The sequence below is a fragment of the Mytilus galloprovincialis genome, chromosome 2 (assembly GCF_965363235.1).
Source record: "Mytilus galloprovincialis chromosome 2, xbMytGall1.hap1.1, whole genome shotgun sequence".
NCBI lineage: Eukaryota > Metazoa > Mollusca > Bivalvia > Mytilida > Mytilidae > Mytilus > Mytilus galloprovincialis.
This window is the reverse complement of record NC_134839.1, coordinates 32,910,022-32,937,209: the sequence shown is the minus strand read 5'-3', so window position 1 is coordinate 32,937,209 and position 27,188 is coordinate 32,910,022. Positions and strand designations below refer to the sequence as shown.

At 32.0% G+C, this 27,188-nt stretch overlaps 1 protein-coding gene across 1 annotated transcript; it reads left to right on the top strand.

Moving 5' to 3' along the window:
• On the top strand, positions 1-27,188 carry LOC143063408 (uncharacterized). The gene is made up of 13 exons (XM_076235546.1): positions 1-92; positions 6,943-7,095; positions 7,928-8,014; positions 9,297-9,404; positions 10,225-10,815; positions 14,249-14,335; positions 15,285-15,462; positions 17,041-17,232; positions 18,368-18,550; positions 19,072-19,221; positions 19,824-19,953; positions 21,132-21,187; positions 24,382-27,188. Exons 2-13 carry the CDS (start codon positions 6,974-6,976, stop codon positions 24,742-24,744), a joined length of 2,247 nt encoding a protein of 748 aa, XP_076091661.1. The 5' UTR covers positions 1-92; positions 6,943-6,973; the 3' UTR covers positions 24,745-27,188.

The window sequence follows — 27,188 nt, the reverse complement described above, 5'->3', positions numbered from 1 at the left end:
ATTTAAATATGGCAGCCTCCAGTGGAAATAAATTCCTCATAAATTATTTTGCTTCTAACGATTCATTAAAGCCTGAAACTATTTTATTTTAGGTAAGGTATAGGGGTGTTTTTAAAATGAGACAGGAAGTATCTTTGAAAGAGGACGAATCCATAAAATTAACTATTGGAGTACAGATGTTTGCGAAAATAAAACTCGATCTATAGACGATAGTTAAATTATCTTTAAGGTAGATAGGGTGTCTTCCTCAATCTTGGATTTGGAAATACAAGAATATTTAATAGATATTTATGTTGTATTTTACAAAAAAAACCAGAAAACTTTTGTTTGATCATTTATTTCCCCACTTTGCCATACAAATACAAATATTTTTATTGGCACAAACTCATTAACAATAAATGGTTAAGACCTATAGATGGCATTACATATAAATGTAAGGGAGGCGACTCAAATACAAGGGCAAATAATTTAGTCCGAGATTACTCTGACGTCCAACGGCTGTTTTGCCAGACAAGCTGGTGCTGTGGGACGTCAGAGCTCGTCCCATATCAAAAAGTGGATATTTGCCCACTCAAAATAGATGTGCTGCTTCGTTGCTTCTGGTGCCGACTGACGGCCTTGGAATTATATAAATCGGATATCAATCTGTTCATTTTTAGCTCACCTGGCCCAAAGGGACAAGTGAGCTTTTCTCATCATTTGGTGTCCGTCATCGGCGTCAGTCGTCGTTAACTTTTACAAAAGTCTTCTCTGAAACTACTGGGCCAAATTTTACCAAACTTGGCCACAATCATAATTAGGGTATCTAGTTTAAAAAATGTGTGGCGTGACCCGGCCAACCAACCAAGATGGCCGCCATGGCTAAAAATAGAACATAGGGGTAAAATGCAGTTAAGTGTTTTCCCTAGGCTATTCATGCATTGCGGTACCGCTACGCATAAAATTTCGGCCGCCATGCATGTATCATACCCGCTATGCATCCCGCTATGTGTGAAATTTTTATTATCTTATAATATGAAGTGACAATTGACAAAACTCTACAGGTGTTTCAAACTCACTGGACTGATAATTGATCATAATTAGATGCAACGCTCTGATTTTACAACCACGTTGATTAGATAGAACAACATTCAAGACTTCGATTGCATAATAGAAATCGGGAGTTCAAGTTGTTTTAATGATAAATATTATAGCCTGATACAGCTTCCAAATATCCTTCCGTGAAAAATAAAAAGTAAACCTTTTGCAGTATAAATTTTACGTTTTGAAATCATAAGTCTGACATCGAAATATTTATATCAAACGCAGTTGATTAGTTGTAACAGAGAATACACATCATTGGGTTGAAACATGATGTAACTTTGACCTCCGTAGCAGAGTTCAAAAAAATTATGGGTCACTGAATATTCACAATTCAGATCGTTTTTGGTTTGATGTCAAAAATTGTTTTATTTTTCAAACTGATCTTTCAAACTAGTTATAATCCAGAAGAAAGTAAAAACATTGCTTGACTGTACCTTAAATTTAATATCTATTATTTAAAGCTGTAATCCATGATCACAAATTGAATGCTTTGCTTACAATTGTTGAAAGCCATGTGCTTTTTGGCGGGAAAATTCGGGAAACCCCTTATTAACAGGAAACAGTTACATTTCATTGTTATTTATAGACAGTAGGAATTTCATTTTGGAAATCATTTTAATTAACTGCTAAGATTCATTCATGAACAATTAATAATTTCTTGGGGTGAAACTGATAATACTTTTTTTTTATTAAAATAATTTACATCTAGGGGTATGAAAAGGGGGGCTGTTTTTTTTGTGTTTTTTTTTTCCATTAATATTACAAATATATAAAGTTCACCAGTCTGAAAATACATGGTTAAATGGATTTTAATTCTGAAAAACTCATGTTAATTTAATTCCTTTATTATTTCAATCATAATCAGAAACAAGCTACATGTATAAGGTATTTCAAACATATATTTTTGGCTTTTATATAAGAACATTCCAGACTATTAATATGTATGTACCTGTAGTAATAACAAACCTGGTAGAGCCTAAAAAAATTCTACAGGGCCCTTGAAAAAACTTTTGGATCCAGGCTGGCCTTGAGAGAAAATGTTAAGTATTGTTCCTGACTGTATTGCAGATTTATGTGAAGTTTTTAAACTTGCAAGCACAATTCATTTTACTAGTGTAATAAAAATAATTCTACAAAACAACACCGCGCTCCGCGCTGCAAATTCATCTTAGACCCACCATGCATCAAGAATATTCTAGGGAAGACACTGGCAGTTTTTGGCTTATAACTCAAAAACCAAAGCATTTACAGCAAATCTGACACGGGGGTAAAATTGTTTATCAGGTCAAGATCTATCTGCTCTGAAATTTTCAGATGATTCGGACAACCCGTTGAGCCTAAATTAAAATATTGTTTGTTTGCCCTTTTCCGACCCTATGTTTTGAAACAGGGTAGGTAGGTAGGTAAAATATTTTATTTTTCTTTCCCAAAAAATAACTGAGCTCGGTACATTTTTTGTCATGGGTAGGCAGGTAGGTATAATATTTTATTTTATAGATACATAATCTGAATGACGTCATTTTTGTCTGTATTGCTTTTGTTTAAGTATGTTTTTGCTAATAAATTTCTGGGACTATTAGACTAGTATAGAGTTCCAGGAAGTTTTGAAGAAAAAAATATCATGTAGAATGTGAAATTAATTCATATGCACTACTATTTTGTTTTCAAATATGAAAATATAGGGCTGTGCAGCATATTTTCAACATTAATAATTTAAAAACACTAATATTCTGTCCTACGTTCATTGTACGCTTACCTCGACCTAAAGGTTTTCTGTTAGAGATAACTTTGTCCTGGTAAAATATGTCCAGGCAGACATACATTACAAGTAGAAACAGTCCCTAGCGTGTTTAAATGTTCTTGTATGCCTGGGTTTTCAATAAAAATGATACAAGACTTGAAACAAAATTGTCACATATTTTTTATCGCATTTATAAATGATTTGTATGGAAAAACTTGGCGATTTTACTGCCAAATATTCTCCACTTTACAGACCTTTGGTTCATGTCAGATATAAATAATATATCAATACTTGTTGAAGGCATCGTTAACATAATCATCCTGATCCACCGATCACCAAAGGCCATTCCTACATAGGATACAACGTCCGTTTACAAAATATTTTGTACACACGTTGATAATTTTGTATTGGACGAACTTTTTTTTAATGAACCCTACTCTTCAAGTATAAAGACACAGAGTAACGTTCGTCATATCATGATTTCTAACAAATGCTTTGAAACTCTAAATGCAAATGTTCATGTCAAACGCTCACGTGATACCAAACGGACTAGACCTTATCCGGGAAAGATAAAACCCGAGGATTCCGGTAAAAATGTTTTGAGCGGGAAACACAAATATAAGATTATTTGTAGGAACGGAAAAACAAAATAAAATAAAATCTTGCAGGTAAATACAAATAAAAGATTTTCAGGCGGAACGAATTTATAGGGTCGGTCCGTAAAGGGCAAACAAACAATATTTTAATTTAAGCCTTGTTGGGTTGCTGCCCCTAAATTGGTAATTTTAAGGAAATTTTACTGTTTTTTGGTTATTATCTTGAATATTATTATAGATAAAGATAAACTGTAAACAGCAATAATGTTCAGCAAAGTCAGATTTACAAATAAGTCAACATGACCGAAATGGTCAGTTGACCCCTTTAGGAGTTATTGCCCTTTATAGTCAATTTTTAACCATTTCTCATAAATCTTAGTAATCTTTTACAAAAATCTTCTCCTCTGAAACTACTGGGCCAAATTAATCCAAACTTGGCCACACTCATCATTGGGGTATCTAGTTTAAAAAATGTGTGGCATGATCCTGCCAACCAACCAAGATGGCCGCCATGGCTAAAATAGAACATAGGGGTAAAATGTAGATTTTGGCTTATAATTCTAAAACCAGAGCATTTAGAGCAAATCTGACATGAGGTAAAATAATCAATTAGGTCAAGATCTATCTGCCCTGAAATTTTCAGATGAATTGGACAACCCGTTGTTGGGTTGCTGCCCCTGAATCGGTAATTTTAAGGAAATTTTGCTGTTTTTGGTTATTATCTTGAATATTATTATAGACAGATATAAACTGAAAACAGCAATAATGTTCAGCAAAGTAAGATTCACAAATAGGTCAATATGACCGAAATGGTCAATTGACCCCCTAAGGAGTTATTGTCCTTTATAGTCAAATTTTAACAATTTCCATAAAATTTGTAAATTTTTATTAACATTTTCCTCTGAAACTACTTGGCCAAGTTCATTATAGATAACGATAATTGTAAGCTGCAAGACTGTAAAGTAAGATGTACAAACACATCACCAGCACCAAAACACAATTTTATCATGAATCCATCTGCTTCCTTTGTTTAATATTCACATACATGACATAAACCAAGGTGAGCGACACAGGCTCTTTAGAGCCTCTAGTTTTTTAAAAGCATGACATAAAATTGAGAATGGAAATGGGGAATGTGTCAAAGAGACAACAACCCGACCATAGAAAAAAAACAGCAGAAGGTCACCAACAGGTCTTCAATGTAGCGAGAAATTACCGCACCCGGAGGCATCCTTCAGCTGGCCCCTAATAAATATATACTAGTTCAGTGATAATGAACGCCATACTACATGTACTAATTTCCAAATTGTACACAAGAAACTAAAATTAAAATAATACAAGACAAACAAAGTCCAAAGGCTCCTGACTTGGGACAAGTGCAAAAATGCTGCCGGGTTAAACATGTTTATGAGATCTCAACCCTCCGCCTATACCTCTACCCAATGTAGAAAAGTAAACTACATTTTGGCAAATTATCAAAAATTTCTATGGATTTTAATTTAGACACCCCATCTACCTTAAGGATAATGTACCCTTCTGTTGTTTATGAACTTATTGAAAATGTTCTGCATTTGCCCTTGTTCTGTAATATTTGACAATTTGGTGCTTGATAGATAAGAGTATTATTGCAGAGGGGCATAATGGGGTGGTAAATGTATCTGCACGGGAGAACGCAAAATAAAATTGCCATTTCAGGACAAACGAACTATTAAAAATTTCTTGCAGATTGACCTTTTTACCGATTTCACGAAACACAGTCGATAATGAACTCTTTTCACTGCTGCGCGTGAAATAAAAAAGACAAAACACTTTGCAGGAAAATAACCCCTTTACCATCATCATTTCATGCAGTGCATACCTGTCAACATGGTCAACAGGTCAACTTTTCAAAATCTCTATTGGGGATTTTTAAGTCGAAGAGGTTCATGAGGTACTTTTGCTCCTCTTATATTGCCATAAGTGTTTTTAATTTACAACTAAATTGTTTGAATGAGTATATATATGCTGAAATACCCTTTTGACTCATTTGAACGACTTTTTTGAGGTGTCTATGTTATAAAAGAAAGAATTTCAAAATTTAGGTCAACTACGTAAACTCTCATTGGGAATTGATAAACCTCCATAATTTGAGATAGTTGGCAGGTCTGGTAGTGCTAGCAATGATTTTTGTGAAACAAGTTTATAAATTGAGATATTGGTTCAAACAAATATGGACCAATCAAGTACACCTTCTAGAGTGCGCTTGACTTTAATGATGGTTGTAAACTCTAATTAGAATGAATTAAAAACGAAAGTGAACCAACACCTGGTGAATCTGTAATACAGTAGAGTCCATAAAGTGGATACCTCGTGTATGCAGGGTCGTTATGATAAACAACATAAAATGTAGAGAGTCTTATAACAACACTTTAGGGACTGCTGCAGAAATTTATTGATAGACATGTTTCAGTGCCTAGGGCACCATCATCAGGATAAAAATAATACATAAAATCATGCTGAAGTACAAAATCGGGTTGTAAAAATTTAAACATCACAATGTTACAATGGTAAGTAACGTTATAAATAGCAACTGAAAGTGAAAGTTCATTGTAAGTATGTCAGTAAACTATAAAAAAAAAGATCAATTACAAACAATGTGAACCAACGCCTGGTGAGTCTGTAGTACAATTATTAAGAGTCCATAAAAAAAATATATAAATAAAAATAAAATGTTTTTGTTGTGAAAATGTTTGTTAAAATTATTCTCCAAATTTTTTTTGTCCTCTTGCAATGTAGAAAGAATAATACAATAAGTTGTCAAGCTGTGTATAGGTTGCATGGTCTGAGTGTTCATTTAACTTTTTAGACAACATTTTACCTGCAATTCTGTACCATTTCGTTTGGCTTCCCTTGGCCAGAGATACTGCTTCCAATCGCGTCAGGAATGCTGTAAAATGTTTCAGTTGCTGAGAGTAAGGGACAAAGTATATATGTATAGTGTATAATGTATAGTGAAGTATAAATATCTCTAGTCTATGCTGAATTTTTAACTATGTGTTCGTTCATCAAACTATCAGGAATGGCCAGTTATCTGTGAAAGTGGTTGTATCTTCAGTATCATATTGAATTTGAAGAATACGAAGTCGGGTCCAGAGAAAAATAAATTCCTATCACTGTTCTTTTCCGCCATAGTACTCGTTTTTAGGATAAGATGGTCCATTATTATTTATTTCTTTTCTTGTGTTGGATGGCAGCGTTATCGGAAGGTTCCTGTCGGTGCCTCAACAAAATAATTCTTTGTTTACTCTGTTCGAATGGCTAGTATGATTAGTGCTGGTTGCAACAGTTGTTCCTTTACGGAATGCAGGGGTTCCCGATAAAAATAAAATCAATTACAAACGAAAGTGAACCAACTGAATATACATTTTGTAATTAGAATGGAAATTAATAAATACTTACACCTCACACCTAATACTTACAGAATATCACTTATATCACACTACTAATACTAATAGTTTATATCTTTTACACATGTACTTGTAGATTGCTAGAAGAGTGAAACAGATTTTGGAGTATGGCTCGTCCCAAAGAAAAAATTCCATCTTCTAAAACAAAAACATTTTTAGAACGCTGTCAACATGAAAAAGACAACTTGAAACAGAGTGTTATCAAACAACTCCAAAAAGATTTAGGAAGGTAAATCAGAAGCTTACACTTTTTAGAGTTTCCTGATGCTTGATTCTGGAATCACTTTTTTTTATCTTTTGATAATTTCATTTTCAAAATAAAATTGAGAATGGAAATGGGGAGTGTGTAAAAGAGACAACAACCAAACCAGACAGTAGAAAACAGCCAAAGGCCACTAATGGGTCTTCAACACAGTGAGGAAATCCTGAACCTGAAGGGCGGTTTCAGCTTGTCTGTAAGCAAAAATGGTTGTCATACTGTCATTACTAAACTCTTAGACATATATAAATGAACTGAAATTTAAAAAAAAATACAGGACTAACAAAGGCCAGAGGTTCCTGACATAGGCAAGGCGCAAAAATTCAGCTGGGTTAAACATGTTTTGTGAGATCTCAGCCCTCCACCAATGAAGAATAAGTTACTTGTAAATGGATTGTGTTATCAGTTGGAGTACATTATTTTCATGTAAATCAGGCAGGTGGGTGTTGTCTACTCTGACTAACACTTTGAGAGTCTTCTGATAACAATTTTGTCAACCTGTACATTTCCTTTTTGAACTGTTTTACACTACCGTTATTTATATTAAGGCCCATTTTATCTTGCTATTTGTTGTGTGCCAAAGCACTGGATCTATCCATGTTCAATGTGTTGAAGACCATACTTTGACCTATGATGATTTACTTTTTGTACATTTTGACATTGATGGAAAGTTCTCTCATTGGCACTCATACCACATCTTCTTATATCCATCTTCTGACTATTGAATCCTATTACAGTAAAAACCATCCTGTACACCTGTAGGAGTAGAAGTTTAACATGCTGCACATGCTTGTTTTTTCAGTCTATTACACAATGAAGAACACTCTGACCTGTTGATAAGAGCAGAAGGAAAAGAGGTTAAAGTTCATAAGTTTATTTTGAAGTCTAGGTAAGTAACTGTCTTGGACCCATGCTGATTCAAAATCGTGAGCTTTTAAACAGTTTTCTTTCACATCAAATGAAATGTCCTCGGCTTTTTTCATAAAAAAAACATTACCATTAAAATTGATTGTAAGTAATACTTAAATGATAGCATTTCTTGTAAGATTTTTTCTTATAAGACATATTGTAACTTAAACAGGAGATACTATTTGAGATGCTAGAAATTGGTCCATGTACATGAAACTTGTTTTTAACTTTACACTGAGAATGAGAACTTGCATGAGTAATCTCCTTTTATGGTAAAAGTCCTATAGTTTTATTTTGTGTCAATACATCAATTAATAAAATTGAGAATGGAAAACATGTTAAATGTATTTTTGTACTATTTTAAAAAAGAGATTTAAAAATGTAGTTATGGCTAATAAAGACCAGAGTAGTATACCATTGTTTAAAATCATAATTAGATTGAGAGAAAACAAATCCTAGTTACAAATGAAAACCTAGGGAAAATACATTAACTATAAAAGATCATAAAAGGATAACAAATGAACAAGAGAGATCATAAAAGGATAAAAAATGAACAAGAGAGATCATAAAAGGATAACAAATGAACAAGAGAGATCATAAAAGGATAACAAATGAACAAGAGAAACACTGAAGATCAACAAAAACCATTGAACATACATAGAAATAGACTATTTGATAACAGCTTCCTGACTTGGTACAGGACATTTTTACAGTAAATTGTTGATGGAACCTGGTTTTATGGCTAGCCAAACCTCCCACCTATATGGCCATGTTAAAAATTTTGCTATAATGACAACACTATGTGACAGATGTGGCAGAAATATAACACAAACAAACCCAAGAACACTCAGAGAAACGAACAAACCCTAGAGCGCTCAGAGAAACGAACAAACCCAAGAACACTCAAAGAAACAAACAAACAAACAACATAATAGTTGTTACAATATGTAAACCACAAAACAACAAGGAACCTTTTCCGTTCAGGACAACACTGGACAAAACAAACAGTGACACATTTTTATGATGAATATATAATCTTGAAATTCATACAAATATTTTCACAATACTAGTCCAAAAAAAATATAAAGACCACTGATATAAGTCTTTAAATTTGAAAATACATGTATAATATGCATGTACCCTGGATTTAACAAATAATGTTTTGGTGTCATAAACTGTAGTCATTGCAAACTTAGATTGTGTACAAGTGGAATACCTTGATTTATAGCTTATAAAGTCATGAAAGTGTTTATTTTATATAGATGTCCAGCAGTATTTGACCGATTTCTAGAACTTTCCACAGGAGAAGATTTAGATATTCTAGTCATGCCATCATGGGTTACATATAAAATTGTACTGTTTATTGTCAGGTAAGTAAATGATAACAAAGGAGTAGGCCCGTTAAAAACCCTTTTTGGTCCTAAAATTTAGCAGTTGTGTCCGTGTCGGATTTTTTTACTATTCTAATGATTTTCAGCACCATAGACTTTGGAAATTGGTAATTTGGTGATATTATATGAGATGATATATGACATATCATTTGGTTGACTATTTATTGTTCTATTCTCTAAATGTTTATGACACAGATTTAATTGCTCCAGGTTGGATAAGACGGGGAGAAAAGTTATATTAATGTTATTATTAAAAGTAAAGCAAATGGTTCATTGGAACAACTATGAAACAAGAATTTGATAAATTATTTTTACATATCTAGTCTTGACTGTCATAATTTAAGATCAGCAAAGGTAATAATTTATCTACTCATGAATAAACATAAGATTTTTTTTAAAGTTGTGAGGAATAAACTTGTCTTGGGCAGAACCTTTTCATTTAAAACAGACAACATATTTGATATGTTGATGAAATACTATAAGATGACATATCACATACTATTAGTATTATGACTATCTCATTAAATTCGTCTCTAAGTTACAACATTAAATCTAGGTCAATAAAAATTTCTTTTATTTTTTTTAAATTTTGAAACATGTAACAGAGTTGAATAACATTTATTGTGGGGCTACCTTCAGGGGATCCACAGAGATTGTCAAATTATAGTTTCTGGGGACCATTTCAAAGTTCAAAAAGTATTTTTTTTTCCATATTCACTCCAAGGCATTTCAATGTATTATATGGTTCATGTATGTCTAAAATTTAAAAGATTTTAATAAATTATTGTATTTTTTGTAGGAAATTATATTTTGTTGAAACAGAACCATTAGATGAAACTGTTGATAAACAAGACGAGATTCTAATGGACTATCTTAAGTCACTGTTGTTTCAGCACCGAAATGTAGCATCTAATGGTTGTGAAAAGTCAAATAACCAGAATCAGATTACCATAGAGGCTGAAAATGGTGAGAATGATGTCTCAAATAGTCAATGTGAAAATCATGCTGATACTGCCAATTCAAACCTTTGTCAAAAAGAAACCACTTCTCGAGCTCCAATTAAGAAAGAAGGTGAACCATCACATGAAGGAGCTTCAGAAGAAGATCTGACTATTAATAGTTTGAACAATGTTAATAATCTAGAAGATATCCACAATGATAGCCAAATAGGAAATGGATGTGTGAATTCAGGGGAGATAAACAGTGTGAATTCAGAAGAGATAAACAATGTACAGTCCTCATTCTCTGACATGATTAAGTTGTCCTATGGTTTGACTCTACCTTATGAAACTTGTAACAGAGTTGGAGAAGATTTATTGAGAGGCTACCTACAGGAGATCCACACAGATTGTCAAATTACAGTTTCTGGGGACCATTTCAAAGTTCATAAGTAAGTTTTTTCTATGTACACTCCAAGGCATTTCAAAGTGTATAGATCAGATTAATCTCATCTATCAGTACATGTACATGCAATTTATCATTTAAGTAGTTAATGCAGTCTAGACTTTATCTTCCATAACATACACCTAAATATTATAATTGCTTAACAATGTCCTAAACATTAGAAATTAGATCAACATGATCAATGTGGTTACCTTATTCAACTTTTGATTGAGCTCATAAATCTTACAGCAAAATAGTCTGCATTAATGAATTGTACTTTTCCAATAACCATATTTACTTTTTTTTATCTTATATTAAAAATTTACAACGTAAAATACTTAGTGCTGTAAATTTAGAATTTAATTCACATGCTTACAATTGCTAATATGACATTGAAAAGCACCTACATTTACATAGGCTAAACAGGGGATTCCAGTACATGTATATGTTATAGTAGAATACAATTAACAAGATATATTGCAATGGTTCCCCTGTAACATTTGATTTGTGCTACTTTATAGTAGTAGACATATTTTGAACACCGATAAAACTTCTAGTTTAAGGAACATTCCATGTTTGAATTGCTGATGGTTATCTTACAGTTTTTGGGGAAAGACGGCTTCAAGCCGTCAATTCCCTAATGGGGTTGGGCAGAGTATCATTCCCTCACGTCAATCATTTTGTTTTGATAGTTTGGAAACCCCTCAAAATGTCATACTGAAATTGATTACAAGGAGTACAGATTGACTTTAAATACATTTTTTACACATTTCCCTTCTGTTTCTCGTGAAATTATCGTATATTGAGCTTTTCCTTACACTCTATATGTTTCTTTTACAGTCCGGAAAAATCAGTATTACGAAATATTCTAAATATATCTAACCTAGTGACGTCATTGTTTGAATGCCACACTACACAGGGATATCCTTTATTCATTATAAAAATCATTCACAGTATTTGTATACAAATTAAAAATCCGTATTTGTTAAATGTAAACCTAATGATGTTTGCTGTAGTGTAGATGATTCACACACCAACATGCAATGCTTTAATCTGAGGCTATAATCAGATAATTTGTAGGTCAACTTTCGCGGTAAACAATGTCAATGGGGATACATGAGATTGGGGAGAGAAACGTCAGTTTGCATTGTTTCTGTAAAGTTCTGTTTTTAGAATCTTCCTCCAATTCAGGAGCACCTCAATTAATGAGTACTTATACACTAAAATCAAAGTAAATGTTTCTGAATACTTAAAATGTGACATTTAGTATATGATAAGTAGGTAGTCTTCTATATAAAAAAAAAAATTGTGTACCAACATAATTATTGAAATGGTTAAAAAAAAATTAAAAAAATTAAAATGTTGCTTTTTGTAGTTTGAGATTGGGGAGAGCAACTGCAGTTTTCATTCTTTCTGTAAAGTTATGTTTTTAGAATCTTTCTCCAATTAAGGAGCACCTCAATTGATGACTAAAATGAAAGTTAATGTATCTAAACACTAAAAATGTCACATTAAGTATATATATGATAAGTAGTCATGCGTACCAACATAATTATTGTAGTGGTCATTTTTTTTTCATTTTTTTTTTTAAATATTGCTTTTTGAAGTTTAAAGCTATTCATGAATTTAACAGATATATCAAAATGTGGGATCTGGAAACAAACTTCACACAGCTTATATTAATCATATTTGATTTTATAAGTACATGTACATGTATCCCTGTGATGAGAGTTGTAACTGGGAACTTTATCAATGGAAAATTAAAACTGAATAGATTTTTCAGTCCTCACTTTCTTGAGAATACTGTCACAAAAAATTGAGAAAGGTCTTAGCCTGCCCTTAAGTTGTACATAATTAAAATTCTAAAATATATTGTAGTAGCAGGGCTCACGCTACCAGGCGACTTGGGCGAAAAAGTCGCTTTCCCGACCGTCACTTCGCTTTCCCCGACCCCCAAAAGCGAAAACAAGTCGCCCTGTTCTTGGCGATACTCGCTGTCAGTCGCTTCCGTCATCGGACATTTTCAATTTTTACCAAGTTGATGAAACATCAATTTTTTATTGATAATTAAAGAAATTTAGACATAAACGATTCATTATCTTAAGAAAAGAGGTTGAAGCATTGTCTTTGCAGTGTGTAGCAGGTTATTTGATAAAAATACAACTTTTTATCACTTCGTGAAGTTCCGCAAGTTCCGGTGCTTGTTACTCGAAAACGTACATCAACCTAAATTTCGGCGGCAAAATAAGTTTGTTACTTCATTTAAACGTGATAAAAGTTGCCTCCAGTAAATGTTTAATCAATTTATTGCATTAAAAACGTCATGTTCCTTTCCAAATAACTTGTGAAACATCGTTTCTTTTTGTAAATTTTCTTGCATTCGTCCACCATTGACCGATTTCTAAACTTCGGATCTGAACTGGACCAGCTATGACCGAAATCCGTACTTTTACAATAATTACTACGGACGCACGGATGGAACAGCTGACAGAAGAATATTGATCCCAAAGGGAAAAATTACGTATTCCACACGCATTAAGAGACTTTTGGTTACATCTAATTGATTGGTGTATATAATTTCCTATATTTGTTATGGATTGTTTCAAAGTTGCTTAACTGTGAGACTATTAATTGTATTATGGCCCTGCTTAATAACTTTTATATTTTTTTATGAGAAACACTGAATTTCAAAAAACAAGATAGATTTGAATTAATTTGTAATTGATATATTATAATTTCTTTACATTTCATTTTTTAAAATAAAAAAATATTTTTTTTAGTGCTAGATATTAAATATTTAGTTGGTAGTTTCTCACAAAAACCTTAGTAAAACTTAAACAACTTTTAATTTGAAATGTTACTTTAATTGTATACTCAGATATGAATTGAATAATATAAAAAGAACATTATTTACATATGACCCTTTATACTATAGTAAAATCCAAACATTGTAGCGTACAGCGCGAATGAGCACTTCTCTTTCAAATCTCGCCACTTCTCCCTATCAATTTCAAAAAGAGAAGTCACTTCTCCCTATAATTCTGAAGTAGTGTGAGCCCTGTAGTAGTTGTTAAATTCAATTGAATTTTAGATAATTAACTCCCAACTTTAATCAAATGTTTTGATTTAGAAGGTGCAGATCTCATTGGTTCAAATTGTCTCTATGATGAATTCTTGACTAAGGAAATGAAACAAACAACAATAAACAACAATTAGTTTCATTATTGTCAGCCTTTCTATATGTTCTAGCTGTTCTTTTGTTCATTCTTTGTATGTAGACTATCAAAAGATACCCCCTAAAAATTGAAACAATGGCCGTCTTTTCCCTCAGAGCTCTTCAGCTCTTTGATTAACCTTAGTTCTGAAAAATGAAAGTGTACAGTATATTACAGATTTGTTTCAGTATTCTGCTATATCATAGATTGACATGTGTGTTTTAGATGTATTCTGTCATCAAGATCCAGTTACTTTGCAGCAATGCTTGGAGGGTCATGGAGAGAAACAGAGTCTGATATAAATCTTGAAGGGTGAGCTATTTTTAAAAGTGGTTGAAAAACAATATTTTTTCAACAATTGAGAAGGACAGCATTTGAGATAGATTTACAAGATGAAATGATAACATGTATAATAACAGCCAATACTTGGACTGTTACCTTGTGAACTAGCATGTTAAAAATTGTTCTCAGAGTGTTGGTCTTGTACAAAGCAGGGTTACTATTCATATTTCATTGACATGTTCTCGTTTTGAATATGCATTTTTTAAATTATTATACTGAATGATAAACAGCCAACTAACATCATCATCATCCTCAAATTTTATTACGTTCTGAAGCTTACAAAAAGTATTCAAATAGTTAATGATAAAGTTTGACTCCAGAACAGGATTTATGAAGTCATAGTGTTATGGGCAAAAGACTAGAGCAATGAATTGAAGACTTGTCCATGTTACACAAAATTTATGAAGTCATACTGTTATGTGCAAAAGACTAGAGCAATGAATTGAAGACTTTTCCATGTTACACAAAATTTATGAAGTCATACTGTTATGTGCAAAAGACTAGAGCAATGAATTGAAGACTTGTCCATGTTACACAAAATTTATGAAGTCATACTGTTATGTGCAAAAGACTAGAGCAATGAATTGAAGACTTTTCCATGTTACACAAAGAGTATGTTAAATTTTGTTTCCCATTAGAAAATTGGTTTTAACAATTTGTAGGCATTGGATGTCACTTGGTATCAACTCTTTTACTTTTTAAGATTTAAATTATGATAAAAAAAACAAGCATATATATTTTCCAACACTCTATTGGGATGTATTTTAGATAAAATTGAGAATGGAAATGGGGAATGTGTCAAAGAGACAACAACGACTATAGAGAAGATAACAGCAGAAGGTCACCAACAGGTCTTCAATGAGTATCTCTTTTAAATGTATGCGTTTTCGAATATCACTATTATATTTGTGTATTTTAGAGTATCACCAAGTGTTGTAGAACAGCTTTTGTTATACCTGTATGGTGGAGTGGTAGATCTGATGGAGTCCTGTGCTGTTGAGGAGTTTATTATGACAGCAGACATGTATGGTTTAGAAGGTATCAAGGCAGTAGTGGTCAGTTATCTGAAGAGAGATTACTGTCATATGTTTCACAAGGTAAGAAGATCTGTTCTTTATCTGTTTAGCTTCAACTGATATTCATACAAAAACTACAATTACATTAAAAAACATACCTATTTTTTTAAAAGAAACAAATTGTATTGTAATGATGTATTGTTACTGTAGGCATTTACATCAATTTCGAACTAAGTTTTGTACTTTTCTGGATTCTGCTGAAAGCCATCGCAATCCTTATCAGACTTATAAAAATAGTTTCTAAATAAAAAAAAAACAGATTACTCTTTTTATATCAAAAACAAATGTAAGGTCATGGTCACCTGATACAATTTGGATTAATTAAGCCTAATTAAAACCTGTGAGGAAATACTACTTTTTGTACAGCTTTTATGTAAGATTTATATTCTTAAGTTTTACAAATGCAATCTATGTATGAAATCTGTGGCAACCCATTATATATATATGTAGGACTCTAAAGTGCAATGTGGACGCTAAAGTACGATGGTCACACTAAAGTGCGATGGTCTACGCTAAAGTACGATGCCTACACACACTAAAGTGCAATGGTCCACGAAAGTATAGACGTAATAAACATACTATGGATTATGACGTGAACAGTCTTTTTCATTTGTATACAAAAAAAAAAATGAACATGCCGAAAGATAAAAGTAGAATATTTGATTAACAACTTTAAAGCAAATGTCCATGACTTACTCAATTTAAACACGATAACTGTGTTTTGTCGGCTGAAGCAAATATGGGTTTTTTCGGTACTAGAAGAAGGACTTTTGTCCTGCAGTCGACCATCTTACTATACAGATACAAAAGTATACGCATAAATATCCTTTATCCAGTTTCTATTTGAAGCTAACGGATACATTGAAATCATTGTTTATGTTGCAGTTTACTTTGCCGTCTCTGTTCAAATATTTTCGATTTTAATGGAAAGTAAAGTCAAAATAAAGGTACGTCATGTTTCCATGAGTAAATCATAAATTGTCTGCTAAAAAATTAGAACGAATTTTGTATTTATAATTTACAATGTCGACTTTGAGAGGAGATGTTCACATTAGTGATAGACTGTGTGAACGGCAAGCTACACCAATTATCCAAATATGTGATTCCGCCCTTAATTTAAAAAAAACATATATAGGATATACAGATTTTTGTCACACCTAAATTACCATTTTATCAATTATTACGTGGTCGTTCTTCTTAATTTAAAACAATGATCACTTAAGACTTCCAGTAATTATAAACCCTATCAAATATGTCATAAAACCTTGTACTAGCTTTCGCAAGAAGATTTTTTTTAAATCCGTGTTCTTCAATACTTTAAGCCCTTTAAAATTACCCTTTTATTCCATCGCACTTTAGCGTGATAAACCATCGTACTTTAGCGAACAAACAACCATCACACTTTAGCGTGATACATCATCGTACTTTAGCGTAGACCATCGCACTTTAGCGTGACCATGGCACTTAAGAGTACCATCGCACTTTAGAGTCCTACATATAGAATTTCAATTATCATTTCAATTATCAATTTTTAAACCTGAAAGTATAATTTTACTTTGAAGTCTCAAAACAAATTAATCCTTTTCTTCTGTGACTTAGTTGTGTGCAGGTTGTGAAGAACTGTTACCAGAGGCTTTAACTATATCTGTGGCATTTCGTATGGACCCACTGAGGGATAGGTGTGTAGATTGGATCAACAGAAATATACTGAAGACGTGGAGATCAAAATCACTCGCCAAACAACCTCAGGAAGTCTTAGATGTTTGTTATCAAAAAGCTGTTGAAGAAATGGTATAGAAGGAGTTTTTTCAGTTTTTGACCTGTTTACAAAAAGTTTTGAAGAAGTTACTAATTTCACTGATAAAATAAAAAAAAAAATACCATCCAACCCAAAAAAAATGAAGTTCCAAAAAAAAATAGATGAATGAACAGTGATTAATGCAGGGCCATCTATTATTATTAAAATTAATTGATAGTAGTAGGAAGGCACTATGTTTTCCAGTCTGAGAGACCAACTGTTTGTTCCACGTCAGTTTTGGCTTAAGGAAAATAACCATTAATAATAGGGAGATATTATTAGTTATCTTGGTGTAAAATTCCGTACACCCCTGATTACACCAAGATAACGAATTTATTTCTTATGAACAATTCCTTTACTCATTTTAAAATCAGGATGTAAAATTGTAAAAATGGTGATAATTTTCCAAGCGTAATATTTTTTCAATGTCCATGTTGCTGCAAATTGTCAAATACTTTTTTACTTTATTTTTGGAAAAATTCAGAAAATTTTTGTGTTCTTTTGAGTTTACAAAAAAATGAAAAAAACTTAATATTTGTTTTAATTTTTTAAAATTTTTTTTTTTTCTAGCATTTTCTTAACATTTTTTTCTTTATTTTGGCAAAATTTTATTTTTTAATATTTATTAAAATTTTGGCAAAATTTTTGAACAAGGGTGGGGTGTTATTTACACCGGGGTAGTCAACCAATCAGATTGCAGTATTTTTGCTGCATAAGAAATAAATATGATTACCAAAATGACAACTTTCCACCAGAAACCAAATGACATTGGATGTAAGTAACTATAGGTTACAGTACAGCTGACAATAATGTGCAAAACCCATACTGTTTAGTAAGCAATAAAATGTCCCCATACTACAAAATGGCATACAGTTCAAAAAAATAAATTTTATCCTTGTTTCAATAGATTTTATGTCAAAACAGTATATAAAAAAAATGACACCCAATCACCTGACTTGGGACAGGCACAAAGAATGTGGTGACTTTACACATGTGAGGGCCAAACCATATCTGAATATGAGAAAATGCTATAATAGCACAACATAAATTCTGTACTGGTAGTAGAATCAAGGTAAATGTCAATAAGAATTGTTTATCTAATTATATTTACTGTATCTATGATTATAGAATGAAGAGACCGTGTTCGAAATCCTACTGAATTGTGAGAACTTGAACCAGAATGTTCAACGACTGAGATGGTGTGAACCCTTATTGTGCCTCATTACAAAACTCAATGATTCAGCTATAGAATTCATCAGTTGTAACTTTGTCCAAGTATTAAACAGTTCAGCATTTTATAAACTAGATAAGGTTAGTACATAAATAAAGAAGTCAGAATACACCCAGATATTAATAATTTTGAAAACTCAAACTAAAACAGATTGAACAGCCTCTGTGGCTTTGAAAAAGTTGAACACTGTTATTTGCTGATTCTCCTCAAAGCACACACCATTTAGTGAAGAGCAAAAACTGAATGGCTGAGTCAGAATTAAATATTCATGTCTCATAAACATTTTATTGTCTTGAATTGTATCTAATATTTGGCAGTAGCCTTAAAATTTGAAGTTTAAATGCATGTACTTATTCGTCATGACAACTGATTGCTTTGGAATTCCCAAAGTTGTTGAAGTGGGACTCATGTGTTATATTTACAATTTGGTCAAGTTTGTGATTGGGTTAGTTTAAGGAGAATGATAATTGGTTGGTATTTGTATTGTAATTTGTACATCTCTGTTTTTGTTGGATGTGTTGTAGGGGAGGCTGTATTTGACCAACTGCTTAATAAATTGTTTGGCTGAATATCTAATAAAATGACTATTTTTCTGTAATAGGGACTTGGATACAAGATCAGCCTACTTAAAGATATATTTGAGGTTGTGATAAAATCTTTACCGATCAAAAATGCGTGTGAGGCATATCATTCCTTGTTACTAAACTGTATACAGATCAAAGAGGTTGAAGAGGAGAGGGTATGGAGTCAGGTTAGTGAATAACATTTAATAGGTGTATACTCTCCTTGATCAAGTATCTTTTAACCTGCATTGTAAGTTGGGTGTTTTCCACCAAGACCAATCATTCTAAACAGGTCTGATCAATTAAATACTGAATGCATCTGAAGCAAGAGTCTGGATAAAAATTCATTAGAAAGGCTAAAAACTTTAAAAGAAAAAATGAAAGATAGGGATGTATAAATACTTTAGCAGCTTTTGTGGGAAAAGGGTCAAGAATGTAAGTTGTGGTTGTAGTTATGGATTTGTTATAACAAAATGAGTGAGAAAAGAATTCATGAAGCAAAAGTTGAAATCAACCTTATCTAAACAAAAAATAATGTGAAAAAAGAAAATTTCTGACACATTTTAAAAGCGTGTATGAGTGAATAAAAAGAAGGAAACTTGATATTTTGATCATTTATTTTATTATCACTATTCTAAACATTAATTCTGTGTTTACCGGTTCGAATAGCTGCATGAATGACAACATCAGTATTTTATGTAGATATTATTAATTTTCCAGTTAAATGAATATTCGAAGCACTTAAAAAACTATTGTAGAAATGAAATTTATAGATGTTAATCCATTGTAGGATTTTTGTGATTTCATCACCTTCCTGTTTCAAAAATGTGAAGATTTTCTGAAGCTCCATGTTCATCAAGTTATAAATACACCTGGTTGGGATTTACTGTCTAAAGATACACAGGCAAAATTACTTGAAGGTAAGCAATATGAATACTAATAGACTATTTTCATAATGCTAACTTTTCACTCTGGAGTGAATAATTTTTGGACAGGTAACCTGCTCTTTGGTAAAACATTATTGTACTATGTCAAGTCAGGGAAACTAAAAGAAGTATGCATTTTTTGGCAAAATATTAATTAGGGCCCCGCCAAAGGCGGGTCGCCCTATAGTGATCAGTCTGTCCGTCCGTCCGTCCGTAACACTTTGTGTCCGCTCCATATCTAGAGAACCATTATGATTTCATATTTTATACTTTACATGTTTATTAACCACCACCAGAGGGCGTGTCATGATGTATGTACAACTTCCTAGGTCAAAGGTCAAGGTAAAAAAACTTTGGTTTCAGTTGACAACCCTGTGTCCTGTGGTGAAGATCGTGTCCGCTCTATATCTTGAGAACCGTTATGATTTCAAAGTTTATACTTGACATGTATATGAACCAACACCAGAGGGTGTGTCATAATTTATGAACGACTGCCTAGGGCAAAGTTCAAGGTCAAAAACCTTGGTTTCAGTTGACAACCCCATGTCCTATGGTAAAGATCATGTCCGCTCTATATCTTGAGAACCGTTATCATTTCAAAGTTTATACTTGACATGTATATAAACCAACACCAAAGGGTGTGTCATAATTTATGTGCAACTTCCTAGGTCAAAGGTCAAGGTCAAAAACTTTGGTTTCAGTTGACAACCCCATGTCTTATGGTAAAGATCCTGTCCGCTCTATATCTTGAGAACCGTTATCATTTCAAAGTTTATACTTGACATGTTTATAAACCAACACCAAAGGGTGTGTCATAATTTATTTACAACTTCCTAGGTCAAAGGTCAAGGTCAAAAACTTTGATTTCAGTTGACAAACCCATGTCCTATGGTAAATATACAATTTTTTAATGCATATTATTCACAGCGGGGCCCACAGAGATGGCTCCCATCTCAATGATATCTAGTTCTTTTAGTTTTTCTATACAGGACAAATTCATCAGAAAACAATAAATTTTCCCCTTATGACAAAATGTGAAACAATTCAAAAGAAAAACACAGCCTGATTTATGCTTTGCTATACAGTAAACAAAAATATCTTATATGGCTGACAGCAACCAACAACATCATTTTAAATTTCACACATTCTTAATTCTAATTCTATTTTTACAGGTGGAAGCTTTGTTGTGTTGAAAAATCCAAGTCCTGATCCAAAGAAGTTAGCAAAAGTAAGATTTCTTAACTATAGATGCTGTTGTTCTTTGTTCAGTTGATCCATTTTTTTTCTATTTTAAAAAAAAAGTGACACTACCCTAATAGTTGTGTGTAAAAATTGCTGTTTGATTTTTATATGCCCTTCTGAGACGGGACATATTATGGTATACCTTTGTTCGTCCACACTTCGGACAATTACTAAAAAACACTTCCACCAACTTTTATGAAACTTTGTTGAATTGTTTATATCTATTGACGTAAGCTCCCTTTCAATTTTTATAAATATTAGATTTTACGTTTCTGTGTTATGAATTATTATGCTTAAAAAAGGGGGGATTTTCCAGTTTTCGGACAATCACACAATAAAAAAATAAAAGAAAATTAACAACTATAAGTCACTGTATGGCCTTAAACAATAAGCAAAGCCCATACCGCACAGTCAGCTATAAGAGAACCTGAAATGACAAATGTAAAACAATTCAAATGAGAAAACTAACAGCCTAATTAATGTAAAAAAAAAATCATTTGAAGCATAAAGACAAGCTAAAAGGGCAACGGGCATATCATGCGCTTATAGCACAGATCTTTATTAGGACTAACCAGGGACTAAACTTAATGCTCGCCCAGTCGCCCAAGGCGACCAGATTTTTGGCTGGGCGAATATATTTAGTCATCCTGATCGCCCAGCTGGCGACTGTAAAAAATTTAAAGTAAATCCCATTTGTACCCTTTCCCTGCGATATTAACGAAGACTGTTCCCAAAAGGAAACCTGTTTTGTCTTTTCAAAGCGATATAGTAAATAAAATATTTTCGAAAACCAGTAGGTTCTTTCTAATAACCTAAACCCAGTCGAACAACTATGTTTTCAATCCGAAGTGACGATATGTCATATACCTCCTTCAATCAGCATGTTTTCTTAACTGCTAAATTTTCTACGATTATTTCATTATTGAATAGTGTTTTCTTCTAAACTGGTCCTCGGAGTCATTACAAGCCTGTGTTAGACGGTAACTTGTCCCTGAATCGCTATTTACAAAAAATACTTAATGTAAAACCGCAAAGTCTCGTAAATAAATATCCCAATATTAAGTTTGATATCCAATCTTCAATTTAAACTTATTGCAAAATATATTTTGATCAGCACTATTAGAGGATGGCTTGGATTGAGATAGTATTTATTAAAAAAAAAAAACAGCCATATTGTCAGGTCAACAGGAAGTTGAAAGAAATTGATGGGAGATAATTTTGGCAGGAAATAACCTAAATTAAATATTGTTAAATCTTATAATACATTTCTGGTGGCAATAATTTAAATATTATAAGCTTTATTAAAAAAACTGTTTTGTTTCATACCATGAACATACATTTAAAGAAGAATCAGAGAAATTTGTATTTGAACATAAACAAGACTGTACATGTACTTCCTGTTTTACTTCTTGTATTTATGATCCTCCTTACATGGGGGCACTTATAAAATGCTTTTAATTTTAACAATTATGGAGAAAAAAAGTAACAGTTCTAAGCTTCTGCAATATATGCATTGTATTGTTGCATCAAAATAATATAATTCTCTCCCATCTCACCTGTTTTATTTATAAAACTCCTTATTTAGGAGCACTAGCACCTTTTGCCCTGAGATTCAAGCTGGAACACTGTTAGTAAGTATATAAAAAGTTATTTTCAGTTTTATTTTCATTTAGTCTTTTTGTATACAGATTGGTTGGGCTCCTGAAAAAAATATATCAGGGGCACAGCTGGCCCCTAGACAAAACAGTTAAGTTTAGTCCTGCTAACCTTTACTTAATGGGTTCAATTGTTGGTTCAATCATTGACTGACATGGAGAATTGGAAGCATGCACTTAACCATACCCATTGTGTTATTGGTTTTTCAAACTGTGTGTGTAAAATCTAAGTTTCCTCCAACAAACAAAAACCTAATAATTCTGATGTATAGAAAGTGGTGTTTAAGATTAACAAACATCAGAGCAGTTATGAAACTTTGTTGAAAATATTCTAAGGATAAATTAAAAAAAAAATCTGCCATTTAAAGTTTTAAAAAAATCAATTTCAAAATGTATTTATTTTGCTTTTTGTATATATCATTGAACTTTTCCAATATAGCAGTAAAAAATTTCCAAATCCTATTAGGAAAAGAATATTTAACAATATTTCCTTTGATTTCAGTGCCGATTAAAATATCTGAACTATATAGGTCAGTATCAGCACTTTCACTTTTGTAAATATTATATCTATCTTTCATGCTTGTTAAGGATATAGTGTAAAAAAAATTAGGTAGACCTGATTAAATAATTGATGGTATAAAAAAATATTTTTTAGAATTTAAATTTCATTGAAAAATATTTTTTTTCAATAAATACCTAATATCATGAGAGCTTTGGCAAGGAATAAATCAAGGTCAGGATTTTACTTCTGAACTATGCATGTGCGATTTCTGTAAGCAAGCAACATAATAAATTCAATGACCAACAGTAGCATTAGGATGCTTATATACTCACGAGGGTTAGCTGGTGTTATCTTTCATTCTTTAAATCAAACACAATATTACAGGATAACAGGTGAGCTGGGATTATCCCTTTGAAAAAAGTAGAATATTATAAAACTCTTTGTCATTAAAGACCATAGCAATCTAATCTTATAGAAATTTTATATTGAGTGTTTAGACATGTTCCTCTTTAAACAAAAAATAAATGCAATCCATACATTGATTATTGATGATTGATTGATGTTACTGTTTTACCTTTGTCTATCTATCTGTGGCTCTGTGCCCCCCTCCCCTTCTGTTTGTATTTTTCACAGTAAACACAAGAAATAGCTTCATCTGGTCATGTCATACCATATGACATGTTTTTTTTTATCCTGTTTGTAGAAAACCATAATCATAGTTCTAATAACCAAACAGTTCATGCTATTTTATATGTTATGAATTTGTGTTTGTGGTTTATGTCAAATTTTAGAAATTGGTATCTGTTAAATAATTATTTTAAAACTTTCTTCTCACTCATTTTGTTTTTGGTAATAGCGTATTGGAATGATTGATTATTTGTTTGTTTGGTTGTTTCTCTTTTTTCCTTATATGAATTGTATTTTGTTTTTGAATGGTTAACTTTATTGGGTAACAATTTGGTATATTATTTGATAGTTAAGTCATTATTTTTTTTATTAATTTTCATATTTTTTTTATTGTAGACACGAACCGTAATTAGAAGAAATTACATACCAGTTCCACCTGTAAGAAGAACTATAAAGGTTAAAGCAAAGACTATATCAAAACCTAGAGATAGTGGTTCCACAATTCATCAAAGCATACCCACTGATCAAAACAATAGTAATGACAGAGGGGAGACAACTCGGGATCAAGCTGAAAATACAGGGGAAGCAACTGTGTGTGGAGCATGTGCAGTAGAGGATGATTTAGAAGTATTAGTAGCTGGTGTTCAGGTATTGGCACCAGTAATTGACCAGCTGTTCTATAATGTTGAGCTAGCTGAAGCATTAGATTTTACCATTGAAATAATCCCAATACTAAATTTTACTTTTCATAGAAGTTAAGATTGTTATTTATTATTATTATAATCCATTATTTTATATGCAGATTTTGTAACTATTAAGAGGTTGTGAAAGTCTATTCTTACTTGATTTATTTTCACCATATTTGCTTCCATCACTGATGTTCAGATTGAGGATTATCACCATTCTAAATCATATTTGAATGAAAGCTTTCAGAAAATATAAGCATTAGCCACAATTTAACAACAATTAGACGGTGACATAATTGATTTGATAAGTTTCACAATGAAGATTTGTCAGATTTCTGTAGGTTATAAGCTATCATGATCTTTTTTTTTAGATTAACAAAGCACACATGTACAAATGTATCATTGTAAATGTTTTGTTGAAGCACAAAACTAGATGAACAAAACAAAAAAAAATTTAAAAACCAAAATGCAAAGTTTTTTTTATAGTCAATAGCTTATTTCTTAGTTGTGCGAATTGAAAATTTTGAAATAATATCAATTTGTTTTTCATTAGGTCTCAGAATAAAAAATAAAATACAGTTAGTACATGTTTGCACATTGCTTAAGGTGGTACCCAACACTTTCACTAAAATTAATTTGGCTCGTTTAATTTTCATAAAATTTTGACAAAGTATTTACTTTGACCCTTTTACAAAAATGTAAAAATTTTAGAAAATTTGAACCAACTGTTTTATCAGAAAAATTACGCTGGTTATATAGCAGTTTGACAAACATTTATTTTGATCATTGAGAAGCTTAACATTCCCTTAACAACACAACGTAATCAAAACGTTTAGCTGATTTTACAGAGTTATCTCCCTGTGTTAGGTACCACCTTAAATGATTTCAAAGTGCTGCTACATATACTACAATAACTCTAAGGAAATAGGAATTTTTTTTTCACCAAATTGTTAAATCTTCATTGTATAAAATGTATGATATTTTTCCTAGACCAATTTATAAAACTAAGGATCTAAAGAAGACTTTTTAAAGGGTACTCCATTGCTACTCATTTGAATCCACTCACTCATTCAGCGCTTGCAATATTTGAATTGGAGAGTTGCTCTGTTTTCTGAGGTTTTTTATACGTCGTCATCTTTTAGACGGGACATATTATGGTATACCGTTGTCTGTCCGTCCGTCTGTCCGTCTGTCTGTCCGTCCGTTGTCCACACTTCGGACAATAACTCAAAAACGCTTTCACCAATTTCCATGAAACTTAAGTGAATTGTTTATATCTACTGACGTAAGCTCCCTTTCGTTTTTTTAATTTCAGATTTTAAGTTTTGGATTTATGGGGCTTTATTCATAAAAAAGGGGGGATTTTCAACACTTCGGACAATAACTCAAAGAGGCTTTCACCAATGTCCATGAAACTTTGGTGAATTGTTTATATCTATTGATGTAAGCTCCCTTTCAATTTTTATAAATTTCAGATTTTAAGTTTTGGATTTATGGGGCTTTATTCATAAAAAAAGGGGGATTTTCAACACTTCTGACAATAACTCAAAAAGGTTTCACCAATGTACATGAAACTTTGGTTAATTGTTTATATCTATTGATGTAAGCTCCCTTTCAATTTTTATAAATTTCAGATTTTAAGTTTTGGATTTATTGGGCTTTATTCATACAAAATTATTTATATCTATTGATGTAAGCTCCCTTTCAATTTTTATAAATTTCAGATTTTAAGTTTTGGATTTATGGGGCTTTATTCATAAAAAAAGGGGGATTTTCAACACTTCTGACAATAACTCAAAAAGGCTTTCACCAATGTCCATGAAACTTTGGTGAATTGTTTATATCTATTGATGTAAGCTCCCTTTCAATTTGTATAAATTTCAGATTTTAAGTTTTGGATTTATGGGGCTTCTTAAGTAATGAATTTTTATACTTTAAAAAGGGGGATTTTATGAAACTTTGGTAAATATATTAATGTAACATCCCTTTTGATTTGTATATATATTTCTAGTTGATCATATAAATTCATTTAAAGCATAAAAGACAAGTTAAAAAAGCAACGGACGTATCATGCGCTAAAGCGCAGCCCTTTATTTGGAGAGGCAGGGGAGGGGGAGTTTATACTTATCAGGTTTGATGTTATATTGTAATGAACTGTTGATACTAATCCTGTGACTTATTTAGGTACTGTGCTTGAGATATATTTGTGATCACTGTTATTTTTTCAACCAATTTTTTCCAAATTTAGAAGGCATAAGTTGATATTATGCATAGAGTGTTAGATTGCTAGTCCAGTGTTACAAACACCTTAGAACTTATTAAAGTACCTGTCCAAATCTATTATTATGGATTATTGAATTTATGATTATTGAAATTCATTTATGATTATTGAAATTAATTTATGACTATTGAAAATTAATTTATGATTAAGTCATTGTCTGTGATAGTTCTGTTATATTTATATTTTTATTTTGTTATTTAATAAAAACATGTTTTCACAGGAAAAAAGGCTTGAGT

What these genes read in the sequence shown, in the direction of transcription:
- LOC143063408 (XM_076235546.1), top strand. Translation starts at nt 6,974, where the DNA reads ATGGCTCGTCCCAAAGAAAAAATTCCATCTTCTAAAACAAAAACATTT. An exon ending in AAGTTTATTTTGAAGTCTAG is followed by an intron (nt 8,015 to 9,296) that starts GTAAGTAACTGT and finishes TATTTTATATAG; the next exon opens with ATGTCCAGCAGTATTTGACC. An exon ending in ACTGTCATATGTTTCACAAG is followed by an intron (nt 15,463 to 17,040) that starts GTAAGAAGATCT and finishes TCTGTGACTTAG; the next exon opens with TTGTGTGCAGGTTGTGAAGA.